Raw genomic sequence first — 24460 nt, forward strand, 5'->3', positions numbered from 1 at the left:
GTCCAAAAACACCCAGTTTTTTAAGGGGGAGGGGGAGGAGGGGTTAAATTTAATAAAATCCAAAGAACCCAATTCTAAAAGTATACATCAAAACTTGAATTGAAATGTCGATATCCTTAATATAATTATAATTGCTGTATATTTATCAAGAGACTTCCAGAATAGAATACTAGAAATATCTAACGTAAAGAAATCATGCGTAACGAATTTTGTTTGCGCTCGATCAAATTCGCTGTAGCGGTGTTCAACTGTAATCCTGAAGAAAAAGCAACGCGTCTACATTCCTTTTATTTTTAAATACCTACTCGTGTATTAGTACAGAAATAAATACAGTGGACTCTTTTTAATTCGAAGTCCAAGGGGACACGAAAAAACTTCGAATTATCCAACAACATTCATTTTCACATATATTATGTAACCAATCTCAAGTTCGTGGTCCCTGTTCGGGCGCCATTTATTTGTAACCGCCTGTAGTTCTGTTCGCTGTCCTCGGCTCGTGGTATTACCAATAAGTATACTCCTGATACTTTAGCTTACCTGGACAGGACGACGAAGACCTCTCCAAGAAAGGTTACAAACTGTTTCCCAAACAGCTCGTCGGTCTCAATAATGAGATGAGCATTAGGCGCCGAGAGGTTCGGGTGTCTCGTCTCGAAAACCTTACGGACGATCAGACGGTCATCCAGACCATAACGCACACAAACATCACTCATACAAACAACGAAAACACACTGGATTAATTGACACTATACTTATTTATTAGAACACTATTTAAAAAAAAAATAACGAAGAGAAATGAATACACCACTGGACACTAATAAATTTTGCCGCTGAAATTACGCTTGGTCCTTTTCGGGAAACATAGCCCTTTATATATATATGATTATAATTCAGATATCACTATAAATACTTTGCTCACACCATTAACACACTTGGGGGATTCGCGCTGGGGAAAAGTTGTCTGGATCGTCCCACGATGAATCCAGTTGTTACGCTGAATAGTCCTGCAGCGTAAAGGTGAATCTTCAGCAAACACACAAAAGAAGATCTCCACAATGGAATACAGATATTGGAGGGCGCGTATATAACATTTTAAACGCACAAGGTCTGAGGACCTGGGATTTCACTGATTGGGGCTAGCCGTAAGAAATCGTCCTTCACCGGCTAAATAGCTTGTGCCCCTTAACACAACTTATGTTTGAAGTTCAACGCGAGATGCGTGGTTGCATCTTCCAGGCCTGGAATCAAACTCCCTGAGCATCCAAGCTCAAGCTACGGGTTGCAATGATCAACGGAAAAGTGTTGGCAGTTCATTTCAAAAATCACTCCGTTAACTCACCTGTATGCACATACAAACAGAATATAGAAAACAATTTATGTTAATTTTAGTCAACTGCCTATAATGCACTAGACACGGCGATAACACTGGCGTGAGAAAGTACAGATAACGGGCTACGAAAATTGTGAGGCTGGTGCCACTTTGGCTACTGGGACATCTGGTCAGCCCGTATTTCTCTAATCTATTGTAATGTTTCCATAAGCGATTAACGAAAGCACTTAATTCAGTTCCAAACAACTGTAGAATATATACTGTGCATATAATAAGTCAGGGAGAAACACTGAAATGGTTAGTCACTAACTGAAATGTTCTCAGCAAAATCAATGTTTTAAATATATATATGAAAAAATGATGAAAGACTTCTTTGTCCAATTGTGTGGGAAAGAAGCAATTCCCACCAAAGAAAGAACTTATGTGCGTTGCAGAATAAAGTATAAATTGAAAATAATGATCACTGTCTTGACGAAATATACAGAGTGTCCACAAAAAATACTTCTATAACCTGGTAGCGGTTATAATTACAACAAACAAACCAAAGTACTGAGCATCAAAAACATATTCATATGGTGTAGACTTTACCTTTAAAGCAGCTTATTATTTGCGCGATCGAATACCGCAAACTAACAAACGACATTGACTCCACATAATTCGAACTACGTGTACAATGGAAAATATATTTATGTACAACACTACAACATACATTGAATAGCCCAAACAATTAAATACCAGTAACAATTTGAATATTCTGTTCTCACTTTTAAGAAGTCGTAAACCTCATTTGCTTAAATTTGATTGTTTCTGTACGGTCAATAAATCTTGAATTTCATGTATTGCGTGGAATACGGTATTAATAACATTTGGTTGACTTTATCAATAATTCATCTTAACCCTTAACGAGTTTTCGTAACCATTTGGTTACACATGCTTTGATTTTGCCTATTGGGTTGAAGAGTGTTATATTTCCGTATTGTTCGTTGTAGTTATTTGTGTACATACTTTCTGCGATGGGAGAGCAGCTATTGACCCCTTGTGACAGCTCTGGTGAATTTTATGCGGGAAGTAGTGTGCGGATATGTTGTTATTTTGCAAGCAGTGCTGGAAGCAGACAGAAAATATTAAATACTGAAGGTAAGCAGTTTATTTTTTTATTTTTCTCGATATGTTCTTGTTTGTAAGTCATTGCCCAACAATGTGCAATTATGAAAACGGCATAATGTCAAAAATTGATTACTATTTACGATAAAAATATACTACGTAACCATTTGGTTACATTGTCCGGTAACGGATCAAACGTATACTTTGTACAGGAAAAAGTGCAATATATTGGACTAGCTTATATTGACGTATCATTTGATATTTTTATAGAAAATCTAACGTGAAAAAGATACATAGTACTCTGTTTATTAGTCAAATTTTAAATTTCATACAGAGGCTCAGTATGGAATATATATATATATATATATATATATATATATATATATATATATATATATATGTAAATCTATACGTGTGTATAAATAAGTTTTACTGTGAAATCTCATGTCAGATGCAAAGGAAAAATATTGTGATAGGCTATTTATATTTTTGCAGGTGACTGTGTTTCGTCAAACATGGATGAAGAACTTACCTCCGTTGATATATCCTATGGAAGGAAACTAAACATAAGGCCAACAGTAGTGGTCTCTTTCTCTTCTAATCTATCGGATTTTGGAACCTCGGATTCAGAACCTGATCTTACTTTCAGTGATTCAGATCCAGATTATATACCGGAGATACAGTACAGAGTGAGGCATCAGTCAGTTAAGACTCCTGTAACACAGGAGCATCTTAGCATTCACATTTGGTTCATGGTATATGTTTTTCGGGTGGGTAATGGACCATATTGCTTGACATGGTTGCCCTGGCGGCCATCTTGGAAGCCGTAATCTTGGATCCAACTTTGGATTTTTAAAATGGAAGGGGATATGTGGGGTATCATTTGATATGACCTCAATTTCAGGGAAACAGTGATACAGACTACTTCACCTACCGTTATTGGTTCAGAAGTTATTTTGTCACAAAGTGTGAAAATTTGGCATTACAACATTATTTGCTCTATGTGCTATCCTTCTTGAGCAAGACAAACTGCAAAGCGCCTCTGTCAATCCGCATGGATTCGCAACAGCATGTCAAAGGTTTCACAACATTGCAAACATCTCTGCGTCAGATGGTGGATATCATGGATGGGTTCTTGATAGGTAAGGTTCCTCAGATGATAGCAGAGGAAGAGCTAGTAGCGTAAAATCTGGACCACTCTATCTGTCTCCGTCGCCCATTCCAATGTCCCGGAAATGGTCTATCGAGCCATTGGCGTGAACATAAGGCATAGTGAGGTGGAACTCCGTCTTGCTGAAAAATTATGGGAAATCACCGTCCTCATTCAAGATAGAGGAGTCTGAGTTTTTAGTCGTGTACATTGATAACTTTTTACAAGTATGAAATTAATGCAATATTTGAAGGATGTAATGAAAATCTCAACTCTTCCAATAATGAGATAAAATCGTTTACGAGGCAGAAGTTTTTTTTTTCTTATCTTCTGAGGCAAACACATGAGAAGTGTAGACAAGTCAAACATGTTCATAGAACTCTGCAGTACACCAATGAAATCAAAACGATGGTGTCTTTGAATTTTTGGGTACATGTTAGATTTAGTTGTTGTAAACAGCTGGTTACCTTACAAAAGAAAGTGTAACGCACTTGGGAAATCATCCAGACATCTTAAAGTGTTTCGGGCTGATACTGCATCTGCACTAGTATCATGCAGAAAGCCTAAACAAGAGAGACCATCTTTAGAAAGCTTGGGCGAACCTCATGTGAATATATGTCGACCTGTTGCTACGTGACCATGTGATAATACAAGGAAAGAGTTTGTTGTTCACTGGCCAGCCCACACATCTAAGGGAAGATGTCGTTTTTGTAAGTCGGGAGTAACAAGCTCACTAAATAATTCCTTTATGCAGTTCCATCTGTGTATATGTATCACGATAAGGAATGATTTTGTCACTTGGTAATTGATATCTTTTCTAGACCCTAAGTCACTGTTACACTACGTTGATATATTCAATTTAAAAATATAAAAAATGAAATAAAAAAGAAGAATATTCTATAAAACTACGCATATATTCGAATATCATATTTATTCAATCTGTATTTTCAGCGAAATGTAAATATTATTATTTTTTCTATGTGGACTTCTACATTTTCTTATAAATTAATATTCGAGATTTAGATATTAAATTCTATAAAGTAAACAACTCTTACAATGTTTCATTTATTTCTCCTTTCTTATAAGACTAATTTTCTTTATTACTATACGGCTAAAGTACTCAAAAATCACTTTGCGGAAAACTGTGCAATGTAACCATTTGGACACAACTCAGTTCTCGAAAACTATTGGCGGGAAAATTTAGAAAACTACTTTCAAATGATATACAAACCAAATAGACGACATACTGCAAATATCATAATTTTTTGATAATTTTCAAAGGTAGTGAACTGTTAAGGGTTAAATTTTCAACAAATTCTGAAAGAAGATGAGATTGGCACACGTTCTCTATCTTTACTTCTTCCCAACTCACCTTCTACATCATTACATAGATTTTCTATTTATCTTTTGTATTACTCTTCCCTATGGCTGCATCTGGATAACTGAAAACACGTTAAAACTGCATTTTTCTGTTTTTATCTGTTTAACATTAAAAATTTTCAACTTGTTATTTACTTCGAATTATCCAAAACTTAGGTTCAAAAGTTCGATTTATCCACGATTTTTCACTATTGTTTTCAATACAGTTTTCAAGGGGAATGGACTTCTGTTCGAATTATCCAATATTTCGAATTATCCAAGTTCGAATTAACGAGACTCCACTGTAATAAAATGTCTTTCTACATGTGTCTGCCAAGTACAAATCAAGAGCGCTTCAATAAAATAAGGAAATTACTGAAGACATACCTCTCAACACTACACTTGAATAATTACACACATACAAACGAAAAGGAGCTGGATTAAAAAGGAAACAAAAACCCCTTATGATAATTACAGATGCACATATTACTTTTTTTAAATTTCTAATTTGAATAAAAAATACTAGAAAGGCTTCATTTAACACATAAAATTACTAAAGATCTATCTCTATTTTCTCAACACTATAGTTGAACAACTATACACATAAAAAAGCGAATGGAATTAAAAAGGAGATCCGAAAATTCCCGATTTCTTCTTAAGTATCTGGTGAAGTATGTGTCGCATACTACAATTATCTAATGTTGCGAAGGTCTTTTTATAGTAAAACCTATTGCAAGAAAGCACATTGGCAACTGGAAATGAGAATATTTTTAAAAAAGGCTATTCATATTTCAGTTTGTCCAGAAAAGCTGACATATTTATTTATTTAAACGTCCATTTAATAAAGTGGCTTTTTCTCATCTCTGACTCTTGACCTTGAGGTATTATTCCCGTATTTGCCTGGCGTGTTTGGAGGGAAACTGATGGAATCTTCTGTAAGAACGACTGGCTTAGGGATTCAAATCCTGAATGCAATACGTACAAAATTTAATAAATCCCAAATGTTGCCCAGCAAAATCCACTGGACTGGGTTTCTTAGAGAGAGAGAAAAAAAATCTTTCACAACTTTGGTTTCATTTAAACACATTTTAATCAATCTAACTAGTTTTTTGGTATACCAGATTTGGTGAGAATACTGTACTATGTTTTCCTCTGACCGAGTAATAAGCCTTTCTGAAAGCAATAAATAACTGATGTAACATAGTGTTGTATTGCCACTTCTTTTCCGAGTATTTGGCAAATAGTAAACATCTGGTCAATTGCTGATCTATTTCTCCTTAATCTGCACTGATATTCTTCAATAATTTCATCTGTGTATGGGGTAAGACTCGGCACTTAACAGTGTTGCCACTATTCAAGTTTAACCCACGTATATGCTTGGTTGAAAATATGGAATTTAATGCCGGGATCGCACTCACTTTCGCTTATCATAACACAAAATTCTGATCTAATTTCTAGATTTACAGCATTTATGACAAACATTAATTCTTTATTGTCGCAATAAAGAGAATTATTTCTATTTTTATTATATCAGAGAAATGGAGGAAATAATTCATTTTATATTACACGAATTCCTTTATAAAAGCGAATTCAATTATATACAAAAAGTGAAAAATTACACGACTGGACCGCGATTCGAACCCGGTCTCCGGCTTACCGTGCCAATGTGTTAATCACTATGCTACCCATTCCGCTCCCTGAACAATTAAACATTTTTCTAATCTTGATGTCAGTGCTCAAGTATCGTACAGTCTAGTGGTCTGACTGGCTGAGTACCCAAATGGAAGAGTGAATAACTATTTAGGAAGCGAACAAGATACTCTAGTGACTAAAGCATTAACCAAGACCCGGTTCGAATCTCGTTTCAGTCGTGCATTTGTTCACTTTCTGCATATAAAATCGTTCTTTTTATTTGTATGTTTGTTGCTCGAGTCTCAAAGATTGAGATTCCGTGAGCAGTCCGTTCAAGAGTAATATTCGCTATACGAATAAACACACGGTGCATGCTAAGGTGGCCAGTGCACTAGTATCTACGACCATGGTCACTTCGGGTCTAGTACTTTGCACTTGGGTTTTGCACTTCTGTTCCTTAGCTCACGGGTAATTAATATTATTTCTAGGATCATATTGACATTTCTCAGTTTTGGGCTTTTACCTTGACTGATTTTTATTAAACTTCTTCGCCATCTGGACGGATAGTCAACTACTTTTAAAACACTGTTCAAATCAGTAATGCTGTTGCTAAGGAATAGAAGCTCTCAGGCAAACCAACGATTTATGATAACTTACACCGAAATACACTAGTATGATAAAATTCAATACGGCCATTACTTTTCAGTGTCAAATGCACACATAGAAACCAAAACATTTAATAGACAATGATGAGACCCAATCAAAAGAAAGAAATTTATGAAATGAAATGAAGAAAAAAAAAAAAAACACCATGGAAATATGAAGGAATGAACTCATCGGGAAAAAGGGGATGAAGATAAACCTCGTCAACTGCTATGACAAGTTTGAAGTGGTGGTGGTAGTGTGGCACGCTGTCGCTAAACATTTCAGGAGACAGGAAAGGGACGGGGCACAAAGGAATATTAAAGGAAAGAAGCAGTTACAGAAAAGTAATGGCCGTATTGACGACATATTGACGCCTAGAGAGCGAAAGCTTATAATTCACTTCTTTCACTTAAGTTTTGTGATAGTGTTTTACTATCTCCTAGTGGATACGTATAAATTACTACCGGCTCTAATGCCTACCTGCTATCTCGAAGATGTCGTAAAGAAGATCACTAGCGATTACATTTACTATTCAAACAATGTAACATATTAAGTAAGCACATAGTTTCTTCAGTATTACTAGAAAAAAAAAAAGTACTTTTGGTTGCTACCCAGTAAATATCTAATCCTCGCTGGATTAACATTTGTTAGTTGTAACACATATCACGATAAAGCTTGTTTAGACTGTACGTACAAAAATTGAGCCTTTAAAAGAAAGCCACAAAGCAAGCAATAATAATAAAGTTTGTACGGAAAATGAATAAATGAAGCAAAATTATAGAAGTAGCGACAGAAATAGTCCCTCAATTAAAAGTTTTAGCATATATTATTTGAAGAGATCTCGGAAATTTCGTTCCATTATTCAAAATAATAATAATAATAAAAAAAAAAGTTCTAACGTCGAGACAATTCGGGGTAATAAGTTTCGGAAACATATACATCTGCATATACATATCCGGTTCCAAAACAATGATACCAAGTAACTGTGATAAGATCCTGGTACATGTAAAACAATGTCGCAGCAAAAAATGCGAGTGAACTGTTGAGACTACCAAGAACGAACTACTTTTCTCAAAGGTGAATATATACCAACTGAATTTGATCTGAATGTTTTCCTTGCTTTAAATATGCCTCGATTACATTCCTGGATATATAGAAGCAGATTATATATATATATATATATATATATATATATATATATATATATATATATATATATATATATATTAACGTGTTGTACAACAAGACACTGGACAAGACGTAATTCAAAAGCATTCAGAAGGTTGCCCACGAAAAAAAAGTCGACTTTGAATCACTTATCTGGCTAATAAATCCCCTTTTTCCACCATCGATTGTGTTCAATGTGAAGGCCGCCGGTTCAAATGATCCCCAGTCAGCGTAGAATGGGAAGGGAAATGTCTCCCCATATCGCTTTAGTAACTTTCAAAGACCGTGCAAGGTTCAGGAATGGCGTCGACCAAGTACTTGAGGTGTTCTACACACAACAATGCAATAGCAAGGATTCAGAAAATTTCACAGGAAAGGACGAAAATGGAATTATTTGAATTCTCGTGTATTTTGCCTTCCTTGTGTAGAATGCATGGGGTGATCAAGCAGTATGACTGGAGGCCTTGCCTATATATTCGTTATTTCGTCAACGTACGAATGAGGATGTGCATTTTCCTGGAAGTAAGCTACGTTGTCTTTGGTATTAGAATGCACTTCGACGAGCGGTACTTCGATTGGGACTGCAATATCCCACCACCACCGCTCCATCTACCCACCTCTTAGAACATTTTCCCTTGTATTACACCTCAAAATCTTTTTTTTGTCTGTTTGATGATAGAAAATGGATTGAACTCTTGTTAATTTCATCTAGGTACAGTAACCACTCATCCCGGGTACAAACGCATTTTCATTTGTCCTCTGCGGGGGTATGTTTCATTCAGTTTTCTGGCGTTTGTGAACCTTTCCTGGATGAGGTTCTCTGTGAGGAGAGGTTAGAGCTTCCAATGCGAGGTTTCTCTGGATGTTGGAAACTATACCTTTGAGATACAACGTCATATAGTCCAACTTCTCAGAGTTGGAGCGTTCTCCTCTCTCTACGGTCCTCATGGCACATACTGTGTTGGAAGTTGGAGTAGACTGTGGCTGTGTTCTCCCAATTTCTGGTCGATTACCTACCTCAGAAGCCTGTTTGGGACATAGTTGGATGATGAAATCCACGCCAGCTTTGTTTACAACAGTATGTTGTATATTTTTACTTGTTATTTCACTTGTAAATTATTATTTGCTTGTAATTTTGGGCCATGATGTATTTTAAATATGTACTAGGCTGATTCTGTTATTAGAAGAAGAGAAAGAAATAATATGGTTATAATGTTAATATATGAAGATATTCAAATGTTGTTATGTAATCTAATCTCGAGGTCGTCGTCATGACAACATATAATAAATAGAATTATTCAGTTGATAAAAACAGACACCTTGAAAAGGTGTGTTGTAAGTAATCTGTACGCATCTCTTATATAATTATTAAACCACGTGTGTAAAAGGTAATTGGTGTGTTTTAATGGCTCAATAATTAAGGAACCGTTGTATGTTAAACCTTCTTCGCATCGTTTCAGTATTGCTGGTTGGCTACGATGGTCCACAAATGAACGCCTTCCAGAAATTTATTACTGTTACCTTTATCATTTCATGGACTGGCTCAACTGATGCTGTTATCAAGGCTAGGCCCCAATGTAACCAGTAATGTACCGGGATAAAACGGCAATTAAATGTCGTTGGGGGGTGGAAGTCCATTATCTTATCGTGGGCACCTTCTGGAATGAGCAATTTGGAAAAGTATCCTGTTATGTACAATTGCAATTAATTATATCTCTTGTAACAAACAGCTAAAATGTACTGAATGAAAATGTATTTTATAACTGTTTTGTGAAACGTACTGAAAAAACTTTCGATTGTTGTATAAAGTTTAACGGACTTTTAATTAGATGTACATGGAAAGAAATGAAATGAAATATTTCAGTTTTACGTCCTGCTGTTATGTCATCTTGGCTAAAGGAGACGGTGATGATGCGACTGAATGAAATGAAAGGAGTACGAGAGATCAGAATTCCGAGAAAAACTCACGCACGGTGTTTGTCCACCACGAAGTCCACTTGGCGCGAGATGGAATCCAACCAGGGACCCCACGTACCAGAGGTGAATGGTCTACCATTGAGTCACCGCGGCCCTCTGTACACGGAAAGAACTTCATTTTTCACGTTCTTTACAAACAACGATCAGGATCACGTTTCTTGATCCTTCGAACGTTATTCGCTATTTAATTTCAATTTTTGTTCAATATTTTGAATTGAATTTTAGTCATTTTACTGCCTATTTATTTAATCTTAAGTGGCTATTTGCCTGTCTATTTTTCATGTTTTGTGCCGAAACATCCCATATCTAATCACATAATAATCTTAAATGGAGAAGTGAACGAATCCACAAACAAAAACAAAACCATATTAAAATATTTGAATCACACGCTATTGCTGCACGATAAAACTCTGGAAAACGAATCTTATTTGCTCTGACTTACCTGGTGCGGGGGAAGGAGTTTTTACGAATTTATAACCATTAACTTTGGGTGTAGATGTCAATTCTTTTCCATCAACCCCTATTCTGCCTTCTTTTGTCCTGGCCTGAGACTGAGCTAGTTCTTGGATCACTTCTTTGTTTTGTTGTTCATTAAATGGACATATTGTAAAACGCGTGTTTGAATGCACAATTTCACGTTTCTTCTTTGCCATTTCCACTTCTTCTTCTGGTGTATAAGGTACACCTGAAATACAAGAGGAATTAGTAATTCTTAGTAATACGTAAAATCTAGATTTACTTTTATTAATTTTTAGTTTAGTATCTGAAGCACACAAAATAGAAATAATAGCAATTGAAAAGTGAGTAACTATGGAAACTATATTTATTTATAATAACTACGAACACAAAATATTTAACATAAAATTCGGCACTATGTGTTTTGGGGATATCCGATCTATCATTCAATTAGTATAAGAAATATATGAAGATGGAGCCATAGTCGATTTGCGTTAAAACGCTTAACTTTAGAACAGAGAACTACGAGTTCGGAATTTGATAGTATAGTGTATTATTAATATTGTTATTAGTATTTGAGAGCAATATACAATCTCTGTATTTGCAAGTAAAGAGTTTATTAAAAAGAACCAAGTAATTTTGTATTAAAGATATATTTTCTATAAACGTTCTCGAATTATTTGGTCGTGAATAAGATTTCTCTTGTAAGATTTTCCTACATGCTCATTGTGGGACTATCAGAGTACAAGAATTTCAAGTTCATGAACAAAGAAAATTAGCTTAGTTACAAAGTTGGTTAAACTTATAATTGTGAATTACACGTTTTCTTTCCAAATTTATTATTTTGAAACATCCCTAGCCGTGCTATTATGGCATAATGAGTCAGACGAGTTGAGTAAGCTTTTGATGGAGAAAAGGATACAGGAAATGGACACAAAGATTGAAACATCTTGCGAAGATTTCACATGTTTATTATAACGGAGTAACTTTATGCAGGTGACGTTGCCATTTTTTACTCACTTCAACAACCGATACAACCTCAACACATGACAAACTTCATTTGTAGTGAGAGCGTTCTTTGCATTATCAATAAGTCATGTCAGAACTTGACAGAAGTCAGGTGGGAGCAGATTACTGCTATCTGTATGGTGGGTGTCTCTGTTACCAAGGTAATGGATGTGTAAGGTGTACAGTTTGAGTTTGATTTTCAGTTTAGCATCCTTTTCAGCAGCGAGGCTATATGAGACATGGACCTACAGCTTAACGTGGGATCCGAACCACATGAGCTCCCACCGGAAATAGGTGTATAGTGAGGCACAGTATCAAAGATTATAAACCCATACAACACGACTTGAAACACTGCATTGTGAAATACCAACATGGACGGAAATGAGTGCTGAGAGATAGAAACAGACGAACATCGTGCAGGATTGTGACAGAAATGAAAAGACTAAAGTTACAAAAGGACTACTGAAGTAAATTCTGTGTTCATAAATCCTACAAGCATCAAAATAGTACAAAGAACACTCCATAAGCAGGATATTTATGGACGAGCTGCAATGCAAAAAACACTTATTATTCGATCAAAACTCATAACATGATAGAAATGTTACTAAGAGGAGACAGTGATGTCGATGTCAAAGTCATAAAACCTGAAGTATGGAAAATAGAAAACGGTCATTTGGTCAGATGAGTCAACTTCTACTATGTTAGCAACTTGTGGCCAAATTTACATTTTTTTAATTTTAGGTATATTTCTAGGCATTAACGGCACCTGTGACCTTAAGCCCGTCATGTATGAGAGATAACGTCCTTTGGTGGGCACATTATCCGGGAAAGGGGGACGAAGGGAATGAAGTGGCTTGGGGCCTTATATTAGGTACCATCTCGGCATCTGCCTAGTGTGAATGAAGAAAGCCTTAGAAAAACCTCACTCAGGTTGGCTGACGTAAGAAAGCTGTTACGCATTTTCGACCGAATATCTCTACCGGGAATCGAACCCAGGACCGCTTGCACCAAAGGCGAGAGCGTCAAATTTATGTGCAGATCGACATCTCAAGTGTACAATCTGGACTGCTTCCCCCAAGAGTGAAACATGGCTGGGGTTCAATGACGGTCTGGGCAGCCATACTGCACTATTTTGTCGAATTTATTATTATTCTGTAAGGTCATGTCACTATCATCTGGCATATGACCATTCTGAGCAACCAGATCCATCGAATAGTGTTAACTTCATTACCCAAGAGCTATGTTGCTTTCCAAGACGACAAAACCTCTGTACACATAGCTTACATAATCCAGGGTAAGTTTTCTGAGCACGAAGGAAAAGTGTCTCATCTGCCATGGTCTTCACATTCACCTCCATCATTATTTATAACCGGAACTGGACAACGCTTTGCTGTAAGAATAGGATAACACTTCGTTGATAAACATACAGGATCTCTAAGTATCCATTCGAAAAAGACTACATGCTGTCCTACACCATATTAATCAAGGTAATGTAATTTGTCGAGCCTCTTGTATATATATAATCTAGGAAGCTGTAAAAACAATCACATACACTAAAAAAGTGAGCTACAAGCGCTTCCTCTAAATACTTTATAAGATAGTGTGTGAGAAAAGAAAAGACAAAAAAGCACAGAATCACCTAGAAGTGTGAAGCGTCTAGATAAGCACCATGTTGCAATATAGTGTCACGTTATACACAGGTGTCCAAAACTTAAGCATAATGACTGTTTAAGTACATAGGGGACGAAGAACGTCAAGAAGGCACACCAAATGGAACCACCATAGCCAACGTATGACACGTAAAGGCCACACGAACACGGAACAGGCCAAATTGGAAAGAAAACTCGCTAGAAGGGGTCACGAAACACGAACTCACAACGTGATACCATAATAGGCATATCAAAAAAACACTGTGAGACACACTGGCGGCATCAAAAACAGGTTACTATGGGATATGGTCGCCCCGAACAGCCATACATGTCTGGCAGCGACGTTCCATGCTCAAAATTAGGTTGTTGAAGAGCTCTTGGGGTAGCTGATTCCACTCCTCACAAAGAGCAGTACAGAGCTCCTGGCGTGTCCTGGAGAGCGGTTGGCGGCTTGCAACACGTCTTCCTAATGCGTCCCACGCATGATCAATTGGGTTGAAATCTGGAGAACGTGCTGGCCACTCAATACGTGGGATGTCTTCCGTCTCTAGGTATTCTTCCACCAGTTTGGCCCTATGGGGACGGGCATTGTTTTCCATGAGCAGAAACTGTGGGCCCACTGCGCCCCTGAACGGACGCACATGGGCTTGCAGAACCTCGCCTCTGTACCTCTGACTATTGATAGACCCACCATCGAAGATGTACGGGTCAGTACGACCATTCATCGTAATGCCTGTCCAGAACAGTACTCCACTACCACCATATCGATGTCGTTCCACAATGTTCGTGGGATGTAAGCGAGTTCCCTGTTCGCGCCAGATCAGACTGCGATGGGAATCGCTCTGGGAACTGTATCGGGATTCAACAGTGAACAGTACGCGGCTCCATTCGTTGGAGGTCCACTGGTGATGTTCCCGACACCACTGTAAATGGGATCTTTTGTGTGCCTGCGTCAGTGGAAGACATATTGGTGGTTGTCGAGCATACAGACCACTGGCACGCAGTCTCCGGTACACAGTTTGGCGTGACACTCGCACCCCTCAGGCGGCTGCAAGCTCCACTGACAGTTCTGCCGTGTCATGACAAAACACTGTAACTTTGGCGAAGAAGTTTTGCGAAAATGAGCCTTAAAGTTTTCATCCGAAAGTGTGATCTGTATCGTGTAGAACCAGTGTAACTAGGCAATAATGGTCAACCAATCAATTTTCACCAAATTTAATCACACAACAGGCATTTACGTAACATTACATGTAACCACGTGTTTCCAAAGTCAAGATACACTATTTCTACACGATACAGATCACATTTTCGGATGAAAACTTTAAGGCTCATTTTCGCAAAACTTCTTCGCCAAAGTTACAGCGTTTTGTCACGACACGGCAGAGTTGTCTTGCAGGCAGGGTCCAGTTCCGACGCGCAGTTGTGGTTAAGTAGCGGTCCTGTTGTGGAGTTGTAATCCTTTGACGTCCCCCACCGGGCCTACGGCGGCAGTCTCCGGTGTGGCAAAAACTGTTTCCACAACCAAGACACCACACTTTGTGGCACATTGATGGCTCGTGTTACTGCTATCTGTGTGTCACCTTTTTCCCAGCGCCCAATGATTCGACCTTTGGTAAACGCATCCAACTGACGTCTTTGTGCCATATTTCATTAATATCTTGCTACATTCAACTCAGCAGTACCTTCCGCTCACTACAACACTGCACTCACTGCACACACGGAAGGCACCTATTTTGCATCCAAGTACTAGTTTTCGATTTTTTTCCCATAGGGGGCCTGGCGAACGTTCGCCATAGCCGGTTTAATGCTCCTCACAAGCAATACACGCCACTCACCAAAACTTCTGTGCTCGCGATGACCTTCCCGCCATTTATATGCAACTTTCTGTATTATGCTTAAGTTTTGGACACGTGTGTATAATACAGGAAAAGGAGATTGCAAAATAAAAATACGAGTAACCCGAATGAGATATTAGATACTCTATATAATAAAGTAATGAAGAAATCAATATAAATAAATAAGTAATAAACAAGTAGCAGTGTCAGGTGTACCCCACGTCAAGGAGTTTGGTTAGAATATTGAGAGTAACTGATGGTAGGTACAACTAGGTTGCATATTATCAAGGGACAATCAATTTGTAATAACCTCCTATGGAAATATACGGAAGAGCGTATCTTCGGATCAACTGGACGGATTACTGGATGGATCGATGGACACGATCTCGATTCCTAACTTTTAACCCTTTACATCCTGAACAAAATTGATGGGTTATTGGTCAGGTAGTTCTTGAGATTTTTTGTTCTTCCCAGACGAACAAATATATAACAGAGTTTCAGTTGATAAACTGAGCTCCTTTAATTAAATAAAATTTCATAAAAAAAGAAGGTATTACAGGATGAAAAGTTTGTAGGATAAATAATTGTAAATAATAACAATAATAATCAAAGAAATAGACAAAAATAAAGAGTGCTTTCTTTCGGAGTATTTTATTTTAATGCGAATGGTTCTGTCGTATATGCTTTGAGGCAGACAACTGAAAACTGGTAATAGAAAAAAAAAAAAAGTGGATATACGAAATAATCCCGAGAAAACCTCGCAAACCATATTAATTTATAACAATCAGAAGTGCATGACCTTTTCTGAAATAAAATTCTACATTCTGTCCTCCACAGGTGATTGATATATCATTTTATCTCTAATAACTATGTGCTTCTTGTTCTTATATATTAACATCAATTGCAAAGGCTTTCTTGGGTGTGTAATGTGTACCGGATTTTCCGTATAAATTATAACTGGGTTCCAATCCTTGTCCAAATTACCCGAGTCCAAGTTTAAGAATTTTGTTTTTATAAGAAGCATCTCGCAATATTTTCTTTTTTCAATGTTACTCTAATTTTTGTACAATTTATTTTACGTCACGCCGGTCAATACTTTTTGAATGTTCGGATACTGCTGGAAGTATTACTACTACTATCTCTATATATTATCTTACTATTGTGTTGATATTTGTTTTACTTTATTAATGTAAGATTCATTACATGTGCAAATGGGTTTTATTACTTCCGCTCCGTCAGATAACTTCTATTGGATTAAACGATTTTCTATGTGCATACTCTGGTTTCACTTTCATATTTACTTCACAATTTTTAGTAATAATAATAATAATAATAATAATAATAATAATAATAATAATGTGAGTTCGGTAATACGCTTACCCAGTTTTGGACAAGGGTTGGAATGCATTACAGCTTTATACGGGAACCCCAGCGCACACATTAGAACTCAAAATAAGGCAATACACCCTACAAAAAGAAATACGAGTACCAATGTACAGAAGACAGCATAGTTTTAGAGGTGCCTCTGCTTATACAAGGTACAGGTTTTCCTTTTAAGATTATCAGGTCACGATAAGGATCCTTCGTAATTTATTTAACTATTTTAACCACTCCTTTAATTTTTGCACCTGAATACAGAGTTCGATGTGTTCTGAAAAATGTAGTCGAGTAGAACTTATGTATATATTTGAATGGTGAGTCTCAGATTTCTCAATTTGATATTCGAAAAATACTTTTTGGTTAGGAGTTTACTACGTTATTTCTGGTTTACATTTAAATCGAGCCATTTACAGTTACATTTAAATCGAGCCATTTAAACACTTTTTTAAAGTATTAAGCTTGAAAATATGGTAAACCTATGTTCGTGATTTCAAAGATATATTTAATATCTTTACTTTGTATTTACTTTTCCTGGCATAACGAACAACAAAGCCCTTAAGAAAAAAAAATCTACTTTAATTTCAGTTACTGAGGATGCTCAAATTCAAAATGTATTTGCAATAACCAATGTATAAAATATAACTTTTTTTTTCTTCTTCTTTTTGTATAGAATCGGGAGAAAGATCAGTTACACTACACAGTTGCTTAATAAATGATTGTGAAATACTGGGTGACGCAACTTTAAAAAGGAACAAGACACAAATAAAAAATAAATAATAGATTTACGAAAATGTCGGTAATGTGAAGTCGTTTATTATTATTATTATTATTATTATTATTAAAACTACGACTTCGGGATTTGGACAGAAACCAATTAGAAACTACTGCAATTGAATACTTTATTTATTATTATTATTATTATTTTAATTTTCTGAATGTACGAAGCTGCGATTAGTTCAGAACGTGGTAACGAAAATTGACGCCAAATAACAGGGTTGTCACGAAATAATGTAAGTTCATCTAGGCAAGGTCTCCGTTGGAATTGGCTTCAAAATTCGTCTACACGTGAGACTGAACAACGCACATTCTCCCTGTAGTATTCTTCCCATCCCATTCCTTTTTGTGTCTGAGGACGTCTTACAAGTAAGTTTTGAAACGTTGTGTGTTTAGTGCAACACGAATGTTGAGTACAATTCTATGTTTTCAGTTGATTTTGTGGTGTCATTCGAACGAAACGTACTGAAGAAGTGTGTATTATTAGTTTACAAGATAGCCATATACGTAACAATCAGTTTACAGAGAAATTAATTTTAAAAATTATGCTACTTACCATCTGGCACATACATAATGTAGTTTCTATTTTTATATCCCCACGTATCTAAACTCAAAGGCCTCTCAATTCCGTTCGCTTGTTCCTCTAATGACGGCAATTCAAGTAACTTCTTCCGTTCCTCATTGCATTTCTCTTCTGCCTCATACAACCAGGCATACTGGAAGAGAGAGAATTAAGAATGAAAACATTACCTGTAATCTAACAACTCAATTCTTGAATTATCAATAAACGAAGCATTAAATGCTAATGTACTGACACATTCAAAAAGTACTCATCTTGACTATTAGTAGAACATGCCCCCCCCCCTTAATAATTTTAGTACGTCCCGGTAAGTGGGTTTTGTGGCTGGCAAACACTGTGTGCGTGGGTTTTCTCGGGATTCTCTCCTTTCCTCCCATTTTCGCCATTCTGCCATTCTCACGTATCTCTTCATCACCATCACTTAGTCTCGCTGCATAACGTGAGACGTTTAAAAAAAATTGAATTCAGGACAAAATTATAATCTTATCTGTTTAAAAAAATTATAAAGCAAGCTGTGAATAGTATCAAGAAACTCAAAAAAAAAAAAAAAAAAGGTATTTACTTTATTTTTTTTCAAATGATCATAAATTGTTTAAAAGAAATCATACTAAATGTCAAATTTTTCACAATGGAAGGTACGCTGTATGCGATAACAATTTGCACAGAAGTTGGAATAATGTCATTCACATCTTCCCCGTCGTTATCAACCAATGAACAAGAACAATTCACACAGATTTAAGGTATGTTTTCTGTGAAACAGCAAGATGTCTTTATTTATCAGTCTAAACAAATTTCCGTACTTTCATGTAAGTAAAATTAGACGTTTCATGCAAGTCTTTAAACAACCTATGGTAATTCGGAGGAGTAAAGTAAGTACCTTTTCAGTTTACTGCTTTAAAGTAAAAAGATGTATACCTCTTTCTACTTCTAGTGGCTGAAATGATCTTCGAAATTTCTGATACTTTAGCGAGTATCCATTTTCAAGGACCACAGAGGCTTAAATCATATTATGCAGTAAAATAGGAAATGATTTCAGCTGCCAGAAATATAAGAAAAGGTTAGTATATTTCTTCTCTTGTAAAATGTATTCCCGTTCTATTCGTAAATATAAACAACGGCTAAATACAAAAAGCATTACGAAAATATGAATGTATAAAGTTTAAATTGGAGTTAATGTCAGTGAATATGTCACTTTTAAATACGTTTCTTCGTATATAAATTTAAAATTTCTTCTGATATTGAAGTTAAAACCATATGAAGAACTTACTGTGTAACATAATTTAAACCTCTCTAGTCCTTGAAAACCGACACTCGCCATAGTATCCGAAATATGAAAGATTATGTCAGATACTAGAAATACAAAATGGTTAGTTTTAAACTACTAGAAATACAAAAGGATTAGCTTTAAGCTATTAGAAATACATAAGGGTTAGCTTTACGATCGTTCAACTTGTTTTCTAATCATTCAATTCATTTAGTATTAACAAACAAATGATGAAGGGAACATCATTTCTGAGCGTGGCTGCAAAGTGACGTTTAAGACTTTTCAAAGTACGTTTTCTTTTCTTTCTTTTTTCACGTCTCAGTACTTCGATTTTGACGGTTTATAAATAGACATAATTTCTTCAACATGAATGCTTTTATCACTATGGTATGATTGTAGATGCTGTATGGTCGTTACGATGACAATACAATATTGTTATCACGACCTATTAGGGACGACTGAAAGTCGGTCAGAGTCGCTTTGTTTGAAGTGCATTTTCCGTGTAATTATTCATTGTTGCGCAGAGATTTGGCGGCAAGTATCAAATTTCCTGCATCTGACACCTGTGAAGGATACTACTTATCTATTAGTAAGAAATTTAATGAAACAGAATTAGTAATAGATAAGACTTAAGCCACGAAATAAAGACTCGTGCTCGTTCCTTACTTGGATTCAGCGATGTCACAGACTCACCTCATGCAACCACCATTAGAATTAGACGACTGAAAAGTAGAAGACAGCCTGGTTATCTTATGAGTCATTATATTTACGCACTCCGCGAATGGGTGGGCATGAATATACTTGGCGGGAATTTCCCGAGGCACTGGAGCTCTCGCGAACGGCGTTAAAAGTTCACGCCAGTGTATGGTGCAGGGCATATTGGTATAACAAGAACTGAATCCCCCTGATGATTATATGAGGGACACTAAGAAAGTTTTGAGACATGGGTCTCTGGGTATGCAAAACTTTATTATAGCTATTACATTTTATCAAACTATTCTTCATGACAATCCACATAAAGTCTTATCCTTCTAAACCAATTCTGGAAGCATTGGCGCCAGTCTGCTCCAGGTACTGCACTTAACTGCTCTGTGTAAGCAGTGACAGCATCTTCAGGGGAAAGAAATCTACGTCCATGAAGTTTATCCTTCATCGTACGAAACAAGAAAAAGTCACATGGTGCCAGGTCAGGACTGTAGGGTGGGTGGCTAAGAAGTTTCAACACGGATGTCTTCAATGAATTAAACTGTGATGTTCGCTGAGTGAGGAGATACATTGTCATGGTCTCGCAGGCCAGTTCTTGGACGTATCTCATGGATTTTCCGGAACACAAACATTTATGTATCATTTTGCTGTAACTGTTCGTTGATTTTCCAAAGGAATTGTGGCCACATGGTGAGAAAAATGTTGCTACCATTTTCCTTCCAACACTTCTTGATCTTTTGACTTTTACGGGTGCTTCTTTACCAGGAAACAACCACACAGACGATTGGCGCTTTCTTTCAGGATCAAATTGATATATATATCCATGTTTCGTCACCAGTAACTATGTTTGATACCCTCCTAGAATCACCATTGCAGGGCTCATAGTGGTCTGGTCTCTTGTAAATTAATGAAAAGTGACCAAAAGCACACACGAAAAAGTGACCAAACTCTCATCATGCCCCTTTTTCCTTTGTCAATTTCTCCATCGTCTCTCTGTTGTTTTGTTTCATCTTTTCTTATTTATTTCTTCTTTTTGAGCTTCCTCCTTTCTTAGATTTTCTAAGTATGCTTTGTAGTTACGGTAAGCAGACTTAGCAGAAAGTAAGAAGCTTCTGAGTAAATGGAACCAGTTCTGGCCTATTTCCGAATTTCTTAATCCCAGACATTATATTTAACTTAGCATTGAGAGTTCTCAAAGCTGTGAAATATTCAAATTCATCATCTAGTCTTAAGAAGACCATACAAGAAACATAACACACGACAAACATGATGAATCACACAAACACATACACACAACGTTGAGCGGACCGTTAATTATTACGAGAGAAAACTAAAAGACTATTATGATAGAAGAAAGAATAGACACAGAAGGGTTCTCAACCCCACCTTGAGAGCTTAAGCATCCACCAACCATCCACTGTGCTTTAGAAAGAATAAAAGCTGAAGTGAGAATAAAGCTGACTGTTTCACATGTGGCAGCAAGTACTGAAGCTTTCAGAAGAGTAATGAGTAACAAGTTTCTGCCTTTTTCCATTTATTTTTATATTTTTCTTAGAAAACTGCCAATGCAAAACATAAATCACACGAAAACGTCACATTACTTCCCAAAAAAGTAACTTTTAGTGACAAATTTGAAAAAAAAAGTAACTTTTAGTGACCAACTTGAAAAAAAAAAGTAACTTTTAGTTTAGAAAGTGACTCGCTATGAGCCCTGCCATTGTTAAATTTCTGGAGCATGTCTTGACACCATTCGACATGAGTCTACTTCTGAGCATCTGTCAAGTTGTGGGACATCCAACATGACGAAACCTTCCTCACACGCAGGCGTTTGTGTAAACTGTTTGAAACACTCCCGCGAACTAATAGCAAAGGCACACTCCATGTCATTATAGGTTACACGCGCCTCTTTTCTGATCATCTCCACAGCATCAATGTTTATTTCTGTGACAGTTGTGGACGGCCTGCCACTGCGCCCCTCATCATCGACCGAGGCCCGGGCTAGTGTTGTAAAATTTCCGGAAATTTTGAACCTGTTGGTAAAAAACAGTTTTTTTCCGGTTTCATTCCGGAAAATGGAAAAAAATAAAAATCTTTGTATTAGGATTAATTTCACTAGTAATGAGACCGTTTTTTTTTTTTTTTTTCGAACGCGTGAAAACTATAAGTTCAGAAATTTCAATATTGCGGATTAAAAAAAAAAAAAATCGAAAATAAAACTCTTGCAATTATTTTTGAAAATTAATAGTCTGCACTCTTTTCAGTTATGTGCTTTTTAGTCATTTATTCGTGGATGTGCATTAGTTACAGAACTTTTATAGTTACATACAAGCTTACCATAATGAAGCGTCTCTGTTGCAACAAATAGGTTTCTTGAATGAAACTGAGTTCGTAATATGCTCTCTGATCCAGGGGCATCATTTCAGACTTCGCTTCGGAGGGGCAAGAGCACTACCGACATAAGATTTTCACGTTTTGTACTAGCATATTAGCAGACAACCAATTCAAGTACTGTACGTATATGTATTCCTCAAACTCTTCGGGGAAGGGGGGCGGGGCAATTGCTTCTTCCTCCCCTACCTAAATGACGCCCCTCTTTGATCTGGTTGAGCTTTGTTAATTTTAGCCAAATTACTTCTTAAATGAAAGAGCAGTAGACAAATTTCACTAATACTCATGCACTAAAACATATAATTACTATTATTTAATATTCTAAACTAGATTTTTATATAAACTTATGTACAAAATCCTGTATGTAAACCAATTCCTATTTTCTAGTGCGACAAGTTATCTGTATATATATCAAAATGAAAGTGGCTACGTTTGTAATTTAATAACTCGTGAACCTCGCGATCGAACTCGATAAAATTTTCAACATACATGAGGTTCGGGATGTTTTTTTATTATTTCACTTTGAAGGTGCAACTTGAGGAAAGGGAAGAGAGAGCTATATCGAAAATGACCGATATTAGTGTTGAATCCCGCTGAAATGAACAGCCGATGCCGTTTATATCCAAATTTAGCCCCATTATTAGGGCTACTGCTAAGGGGAGGAATGGTGATATGTAAAGATAACTGAGAATGACCGATATTACAGTATGCGGCAAAACAAACAGTACTAAAATCACATCATTGGCATTTATTTATTTATGTATTTATTTGTTTGTACAACATAATGAAACATAAGAAATGTCAAATGGATGTCAACTAAACGTTACTCAACCCATACTGTAAATTTAAGAAGACTCATGCCTGCATATCATGTGTTCAAAATGTTGACCATTACATCGCGCACACTCTTCATAGTGGTCCTATAGATCGATGGACATGTTAGTGAACACGAGTTGCTGGAATGACAGAATAATGAGCGAATCTTCTCTTTGAACTATGGTATACTGGTAGGGGATATCTGTTCGGAAAATTGCTTCTTTCAGCATACCCCATATGCAGGCGTCTGGAGCCCTGAGGCCAGGGGAGTGGGAAGGATATGGAAAATTCATTTTGCGGGAAATCAAGTGATGTCCAAACTCTCGTCGACAGAAGAACAAGTGACCCAGTTCCAATGAGGGCGGTAGCTCCTTCTTTCTGCATCCATTGTTATTGTAACGACAGATTTTTGGTGCGGCGGAAACCTCGCAAAAGATGCAAGAATGGCTCAATAATCAACTGGCGATCGATGTAGCGATCAAGGTAAACATGGCTTTTATCACTGAACTATATGTTACTAATGAAGACTTCATGTTCATATGCCATAGCTCCAGAGCAATACAGTAGACGTGCGCGCTCATCTTCTGCAGTGAGATGTTGCTCCACATCGTATGAGCGGAAATAGTGCTCGTCAATAAACACCTTCTCCTCTGTTGTAAGTAATATTATCTTTGCGCCAACTACACACTACGCACACAACTGAGCACACGTGTGGCGCTCACAGCTTATACCATGTTGCATCTGCGCGCCATCCGTACGCGAATTTCAGTACTGTTTGTTTTGCCGCATACTGTAGTGTCTAATTCATAGTTTTGGGGGTCCATAAGTTGATTGGTAGCAGTTTTTTGGTGCCCTTTATGTCCAAAATAAAACGTATTCTCCCCGTGCGAAAAACGAGTATTCTGCTAGTCTGTAATAATAACGAACAGAAGTTTCACACATTCAACCCTTTAAGAGGCCTCATCCCGGCGAAATTAAACTACCGCTAATCTTATAGTAATTATGTGATATCTTCAAATAGATAAAAGATAATCGAAATGTTGAACAAGAGCACCCTAGACAATATCATTTTACATGAAATACCGTTATCACGACTCACTTTTCTGCTTTCGATTTCGAGTCTTTTGAAAATCGGCATTTATTTTCGCGTTTGTAAACGGCTGAAAACGGAAAGCCACTAAGTGACTTGTAATAACGGTACCTCACACAAAATAATATTGTCTAGGGCGCTCTTGTTTCAC

General features: G+C 36.8%; 1 protein-coding gene across 1 annotated transcript in view; it reads right to left on the minus strand.

The window, feature by feature from the left end:
- Es2 (ess-2 splicing factor homolog) overlaps positions 1-24460 on the minus strand; it is a 60019-nt gene that overhangs the window by 9014 nt on the left and 26545 nt on the right. Inside the window, exons 5-6 of the mRNA XM_081768885.1 lie at positions 18023-18182; positions 10807-11049 (exon numbers count right to left, since the gene is read on the minus strand). Of these exons, the coding sequence (XP_081625011.1) occupies positions 10807-11049; positions 18023-18182 (403 nt within the window). The remainder of the gene's footprint in view (positions 1-10806; positions 11050-18022; positions 18183-24460) is intronic.

The sequence above is a fragment of the Thermobia domestica genome, chromosome 8 (assembly GCF_964235325.1).
Source record: "Thermobia domestica chromosome 8, izTheDome1.hap1.1, whole genome shotgun sequence".
Lineage (NCBI taxonomy): Eukaryota > Metazoa > Arthropoda > Insecta > Zygentoma > Lepismatidae > Thermobia > Thermobia domestica.